Here is a 7,738-nt window from a genome sequence, read left to right on the forward strand (position 1 = left end):
GGAACTGCAAAGAGGTTAAGTAACTTGCCCAAGGGGCCAGGGAGATGGCTCAGTAGGATAAGCACTTGACTGGCAAACGCAAGGATCTGAGTTCAATCCCTGGTTCTGCAAAAAAAAAAAAAAAAAAAGTAACTTGCCCTAGATTGTATAACTACTTAGCTGCAGATTCAGACTCAAAGTTGGGCATTCAGACTCTCCAGTGCAGGCCTGGAAGCCCTGCACCTATCTTACCACAACAATGTGTGGGTGTAGAAAGGATTCACAGATACAATGACAGACCTAGATGTGTGTGTAATTTTCATCTGTGATTTGTAAACTACTTCTAATTATATATTGAAATAATTTAATGAGGGTCATTTTCAAAATTTTTTTTTTCTTTTTGTGGTACTGGAGATCAAACTCAGGACCTTGTACTTGCTAGGCAGGTGCTAATGCCACTGAGCTACATCCCCAGCCCCTAAAATAATTTTCTAACTGAACACTGTTTTGTAATTACAGGAGCAACTTTCAGCTCGTGGCATGGATGCTTCTTTGTTACATCAGTCCCTAGTAGTACTGTCAGAGGTGAGTGTATCTTAGTTTCTTTGCTGCTGCAATAACAGAATTCCTTAACGTGTATACTTGTAAATAGTAGATATGCATTTGGTTTATAGCTGTGGAAACTAGAAAGTCTTAAGAGCAAGGCTACATATGATGAGGGCCTTCTGCTATGGTTGGAAAAAGCAAGTGACCACAAATCGAGCAGAGTGGAAGCTGCCACCTCTCACCTGTTCATGTAGAGTGCACTACTTAATTGTTACAGTGGCAATTAAATGTCAGTTTTGGAAGGACATTCAAACTGTAGCACTTACTTTAATCTAATTCAACTTTTTTTTGTATGAGGAATCCAACTCAGGACCTTGTGCTTGCCAGGCAGGTGCTAGTTCCACTGAGATATCTCCTTGGCCTAATCCAATTTGACTTTATTAGTCCACAGTGTGTTTTATCTTTCTACTTAGGGCCTTTGTGCATAGGCTTGATTTCGTTCTTTTTTTTTTTTTTTTTTTTTTTTTGTCTTTTTGAGATAGGGTCTCCTATGCAGTTCATGCTGACCTTGAACTCACTGTGTAGCCCAGGCTGGTGTCAAACTTGGAACAGTCCTCCCTCAGCCTCCCTCCCAAATGCTGGGATTATAGGTGTGTACCACCACACCTGGCTCTTGGCTTGGTTTTTTTTGTACGTTTGTACTTTTTTTCTCCCATGCTGGGGATAAAATCCAGGACCTCGCACATGCTGCACAAGTGCTCTACAACTGTGTCATATCCCTGGCTCCATTTTTGTACTTTATGTTTACCAATATATCTTTTTTTTTGTGATACTGAGGATCAGACTCGGGACAGGGAGGCACTTATGCTGCTGAGCTATCTCCCTGATCCAATGTTTTTGTTGTCTGTTTAGCTGTGCATATTCTTCATTCATTTGTTTTCCTTCATGTGTTGTCATAGGCTAGACACTTTTTGATAGAGTCAGTAGTATGTCATTTCTTATTTATCTAACACTTGACTGTCTCTACAATGCACATTTAGGAGCTTCTCTTTTTTTTTTTTTTTAATTTTATTTATTTGTGTGTGTGTGTGTGTGTGTGTGTGTGGCCAGTTCAGCCCACCAGGGGGCGGGGCTGGCTGGCATATGGTGCTGGGGGATTGAACCGCAGTCCAAGGGCTTTGCTAAGCTTGTTCTAAGTAGGTGCTTTAGACCACTGAGCCATCCCACCAGCCCCTTCTCTTATCTTTTTTTTTTTTTAATTTTATTTATTTATTTATGTGTGTGTGTGTGGCCAGCTCAGTCCACCAGGGGGCAGGGCTGGCTGGCATGTGGTGCTGGGGGATTGAACCGCGGTCCCTATGCTTTGCCAAGCTTGTTCCAAGTAGGTGCTTTAGACCACTGAGCCATCTCACCAGCCCCATCTCTTATCTTTTAATGTAAGTAAAAGTATAAGGCCCCAAATTTCTGAAATCCCAAATTCAGATCTGGATTTTTAGGTTGTATGACTTGAGATAGGGCATCACTAAATTGCCCAGACAGAACTTGAACTTGCAATCTGTCAGCCTCGGCTTCCCTTAATGCTGGAATTATAGCAGTGCACCACTGCCTTTGTCTTTATTATTATTACTTTTTTTATTTACTTCTTTTTTTTTTTCTCGGAACCAGGGATTGAACTCAGGCCCTTGCACTTGCCAGGGAAGTGCTTATTCCACTGAACCATGTCCCAGGCCCCTACTGTGTGTGTGTGTGTGTGTGTGTGTGTGTGTGTGTATGTGTGTATGGTACCAGAGACTGAACTCAGGATCCTGTGCTTGCCAGGCAGGTGCTTATTCCACCTGAGCTGTCTCCCCAGCCCTGTCTTTCTTATTTTTATTCTGTTCTGTTTTGTTTTGTTTTAGATGGGGTCTCACTATGTATTTCAAACTACCCCTAAACTTCCTACTATGTAGCCCACACTGGTCTCTAATTTATAGAAATCCTCCTGTCTTAGCCTTCTGAATCCTGGATTTTGGACACATTCCCAGTCCTTTCATTTTATTTTTTGAGATAGGCTCTCATTATGTAGCCCAGACTGGCCTTGAGCTTGTGGCTGTCCTCTTGCCTCTGCCTCTCCAGGGGTTATAGGTGTGGGCCTATTTTATTCCTAAGTGGCTTTTTTTGTATTTGTGTGTGTATTTGAGACTGTTATTGTTCCTTTATATTGTGAAAAAACTTACAATCACATTGTTTTGTTTCTAGATATATCAGCCTTATTCTTAGTACATGAGAATATAGCTTTCCTATTTTAAGTGTCATTTCCTTGAAATTGTTGGATACCTTTCTAAAAATATTCCTGGGTTGAGAATGCTAGTCAGTGGTAGAGTGATTGCTAACATGCATGAAGCTCTCAGTTTAATCTCCAGCATTGCAAAAAATAAATAACATAACATACCTTAATGTTGCTAGGAATGGTGGCACACACCTGCAACCTTAGCATTCAGGAGGCTGGGGTTGCAGAATGGTGAGTTTGAGAGCAGCCTGGGCTACATGGCAACATAGAACTGTCTCAAAAAGCAAAAGCAATAAAATCTTGGTGCCGGGAAATAGCTCAGTAGAATAAGTGCTTGCCTGGCAAGTGCAAGGGCCTGAATTCAATCCCCGGTTTCACCCCCCCAAAAAAAATAATAATAAAATCTTTTTTTTATTTTTTTAATTTTTTTTATTTGATAATAAAATCTTTATGCTTTATTTTGTGATGGATTGTAAAGTTTTGTGTTGTGCAGTATGGAGGATTAAACTCAGGGTCTTCACACTGAGTTTCTGAGGCTGGGCTCAAACTTTGGTTCCTCTTGCTTCTGTCTCCCTGAGTGCTACGATTGGAAGAGTATGCCAGACACCTGGCTAGAAATTGGCACTAGTTAGTTTCATTGTGATGATCTCTAACTTTATGACTTTTTTCATTCCCAGAAACTGGCAGAGCTGAAACAAAAGACTATACCTTTGAAGAAAAAACTGGAGTCCTACTTAGACTTAATGCCGGTAATTATTCATAATGGGTTTTGTTTTGTTTTAATTGTAAAATCATCATCTCTAACCTTCCACAAAAGCAGTTGTCTCAGTTATTCTTCTCTCATTGCTGGGGCAAATACCCAACACTCAAAATGAAGGAAGGAAAGGTTTATTTAACTCACAGTTACTGGAGGTTTCAGTCCATACTCAGCTGGCTCCAAGGCAGAGTAGCACATGGCAGAGAGTAACCTTTCATGGCAGTGGCAAAGAGCTGAGAGCAAAAGGGCAGAGTTTGGTGCCAGAGAAGTAGGGTTGTTGCTGTGGCTCAACCTGACCATGTGTATTACAAGCTTTTAGGAATGGCTTATGGGAAGAGATAGGAAAGGTTTGGAGATGTCACCTACAAGTGAAGTGCTAGGGGAACATCTTTGTGGTCAGAACTCAGAAGACCAAAAGGCTGATGGAAATCCTGCCTGTGAAGACCAGGTTGAGAGGGTTTCTGCTAGGAAAAAGTATTGCACTGATTGTTGGACTCCAGATCGTTTGTGTTTTGGCTTGGCAAAAAATTTGTCTGCATTTTGCTCATATCCAGAGACTGCCTGAGACTGAGATTAAGCATGGTAGACTGACTAATCTGGCAAAAGATATCTCAAAGCAGCCAAATATTGAGCAAGTGGCATGAACATTGTTGGGGGCTTTTAGTCAGATTTATGTTGAGAATCAAGAACCCAGTAGTATGATTTAAAATGTTGTGAGTTTGGCCAGAAAGGAAGTTCCAATAAAGCTGTGGACTGCAAAGATGGAGCTGAGAGGATCTCCATTGCTGAGAAGGAACAGAGAATGAAAAGGATGGCCTGAGGGCAAAACAGGAGGCAGCAAATCTCCACTCTTTGCAGCCTCAGAATTGCAAAGGTCAGGGACTTTGCCCTGGGGAAAAAGCCCCTGAGCCCCATGTTCCAGAATGGTGGCACCAGCCACACCAGGTTCCAGAATGGTACCAGCATGGAGAATTTATTCCTCATAATCGGGGTCAGAGTGCTCAGCGATTCAGGCACTTGACCCCCCTACAACCAAGAGAGAAGCTGGCAGCAGACCTTGGCATCATCCATGTGGTGTTGGTTTTAGGTGCATACTGAATGCAGGAGTTCTGAAGTTAAGGCTTCCACCTAGATTTCAGAAGACATGGAAGGTCAGGAAGTGTGCCCCTGGGAAGGCAGTGTGTAAAGCTGTACATGAGAAGCCTCTTCCATGGAAACCCCACTTGGTACCAAATTCAGTCTCAGTTACTCTTCTCTCCGTTGCCACTACTCCTCCCTTCGCTGTTTTGCTGCTTTCTACCGCCATGAACTACTGCCCTCTGCCATGTGCCAGTCTGCCATGGAGCCAGCTGAGTATGGACTGAAACCTCCAGTAATTATGAGCTAAATAAACCTTTTCCTTCCTTCATTTTGGATGCAGGTATTTATCCCAGCAACAAGAGAAGAGTAACTGAGACAGCAATAAATGATTATAAAAATTGTGGGTTCAAAATCTGGGTAGAAAGTAACCCTTCCATGGTACTTTTAATGCTCAGTTGGAAATGTATACACTGACTTAAAAAACAAAATCTCAGCCTTTTTGCCCAACTGGTCTCCAGAGGACACTGCTACAAAAATGAACAGCAAGGCCTGTTAATCAGCTTTCAGAAATACCACAAATCACTGAGGGTACTTGACTGACCTTATCAGATACAAAAGTTACATTTCTTGTTATATAGTTCTTACTCTATCTTGGTCTTAACCATCCAGCAGAAAAGTAGAAAAATGAGGTATATAAAGTAAAGCCATGTTAATATGCTGAGCTATGAAAGGCTCAAGTCAACAACTTCTACAGATAACCCACTACTACTGTGGACTGCTGGACTGTGTTGGATTGTTTTGCTGAATTCACGCACCTATAGTATTTAGATGCCAATGGAATACCCGTCTCTGACAGGACTAAAAAAAAGGGGGGGATACAGAGGAAGGACCATTTTGTATCTGTATATACAAAATAGTTAGGGTAAATATATAGCTACTTTCACTTAATTCAATGAGAAGAAAGATTTGTACTATTAGTATTTGGACAGGATATCATGTCTGCATCTTGTACTATGAATAACCAGTAAGAAGATAACAATGTACAATGTATTAATTATTGAAACTGTCCTATTAATCAGTTTTGAAACTGTCTCATTGCTATTTGTTTCTCAATTAAATTAAAAACAAAAAAAAATTGTGAGTTCAGGGGCAGTGAGATGGCTCAGTAGGGCCTGAGTTCAATCGCCAGTTCCGCCAAAATAAATAAATAAATTGTGGGTTCATGTCTTAAGGATTTAAAATCAGTGGTAAATTTCAGTATTGTGCTTATGTTGACTATTTCTTATAATTCTTTTAATTTTATGAAAGGGATTCCAGTGTTTTTTCCTCCTTTGAATCTGAAATTAAGCACTATAACCTTTTCTTATATTTTTCTTTGGAAGAATCCATCTCTTGCTCAAGTGAAAATTGAAGAAGCAAAGAGAGAATTAGTAAGTAATTCCCATTTTTTAAAAAAAATTTATTTATTTGTGTGTGTGTGTGTGTGGCCAGCTCAGCCCACCAGGGGGCGGGGCGGGCTGGCATGTGGTGCTGGGGGATTGAACCCTGTCCCTATGCTTTGCTTAGCTTGTTCTAGGTAGGTGCTTTAAACCACTGAGCCATCTCACCAGCCCAGTAATTTCCATTTTTATCTTCATATTTTTATTTATTTTTATTTTTGTTTGTTTGGAAACAAGGTCTCACTGTGTAGCCCAGGCTGGCCTTGAACTCATGTGTAGCCTAGGCTGTGGCCTTGAACTCACTTGATCTTCCTGCCTCAGCCTTCCCCAGTGCTAGGGATTACAGGCATGTGCCACCATACCCAGCTTATCTTTTGTTTTTTGAGACAGGATCTCACTGTGTAGTTGAAGCTGGCCTCAAACTCAAGGCAGTCCTCCTATCTCAGCCTCCCAAGTGCTGAGATTTCTGGCATGTACCACCACACCTAGCTATTTCATTTCTTTAAAAAAATAATTGGGCATTGTTTTATGCACCTGTAATTGCAGCACTTGAGAGGCTGAGGCAGGAGGCATGCCATGAGTAGGTCAGCCTGGAACATACAGTGAGTTCAGTGCCAGAATGAACTACAGAGCAAAACCCTGTCTTAAAAAAAAAGAAATTAAGAGCGGCTGGGGAGATAGCTCAGTAGAATAAGTGCTTGCCTGGCAAGCACAGGGTCCTGAGTTCAATCCCCGGTACCGAAAAAAAAAAAAAGAAAACGCTGATATAGCTAAAGCCTCCTTCATTCTTTCTTTCTTCTTCAGAGGTAAACTACAGTCCTAACTTGCCTTGTATCATTCCCTTGAATCCTTTAATACTTTTTTGTGTGTATCTCTATATATTTTTATTTTTATTTATTTTTTATTTATTTATTTGTGTGTGTGTGTGTGTGTGTGTGTGTGTGTGGCCAGCTCAGCCCACCAGGGGGCGCGGCTGGCTGGCATGTGGGGCTGGGGGATTGAACCGCGGTCCCTGTGCTTTGCTAAGCTTGTTCTAAGTAGGTGCTTTAGACCACTGAGCCATCTCACCAGCCCCTGTATGTATTTTTATTTGTTTTTTAAGATTTTACATAGCCTTCCCAAGGAGGAAGAGGGCTTGAGAAATAATGAATAATATTTTCATTATTTCTATTTATCACTATGAAAGATTTAGCAGCCAGGCATGGCGCTGCACATCTGTAATCCCAGTACTTGAGCCTGGCCTGAGCCTCTTAGCAATTATAGTGACATCCTGTCACAGTATTTAAAAAGGAGGTAGGGACATAGCTCAGTGCAGAGGCCCTGATTTGAGTTTCCAGTACCACGACATGCACGCACCCACAGGATTAGCAAAGATAGTCTAGAGGTGTGGCTCCATAGTGGAGCACTTTCCTGGTGTGTGTAGAGCCTAGCGTGGATTTGCAGGGCCACAGAAAGCAAGGAAGAAAGGAGAGAGGCAGGGGGCTGGCTACAGCGACACACATCTATATTCCTGCTCTTTCCAGAGCTGAGAGGAGAGCATGTGAATACATGAGTTTGAGGCCAACCTAGAAAGACCCCTTTAAAAAAAAAAAACTTAGCAAAGTCATAAGAGATAAAGGAGGAAAGATTTTTCTAAGCTATGGCAAGTGATGCAGCACAGCTCAGGAA

General features: G+C 41.6%; 1 protein-coding gene across 1 annotated transcript in view; it reads left to right on the top strand.

The window, feature by feature from the left end:
* The window catches only part of Haus1 (HAUS augmin like complex subunit 1), a 19,189-nt gene that overhangs the window by 9,295 nt on the left and 2,156 nt on the right, over window positions 1-7,738 (top strand). The window contains exons 6-8 of the mRNA XM_012514519.2: window positions 499-564; window positions 3,472-3,543; window positions 6,014-6,061. Coding sequence (XP_012369973.1) covers window positions 499-564; window positions 3,472-3,543; window positions 6,014-6,061 — 186 coding nt within the window. The remainder of the gene's footprint in view (window positions 1-498; window positions 565-3,471; window positions 3,544-6,013; window positions 6,062-7,738) is intronic.

The sequence above is a fragment of the Octodon degus genome, unplaced genomic scaffold, assembly GCF_000260255.1.
Source record: "Octodon degus isolate 3935 unplaced genomic scaffold, OctDeg1.0 scaffold00003, whole genome shotgun sequence".
NCBI classification, from domain to species: Eukaryota; Metazoa; Chordata; class Mammalia; order Rodentia; family Octodontidae; genus Octodon; species Octodon degus.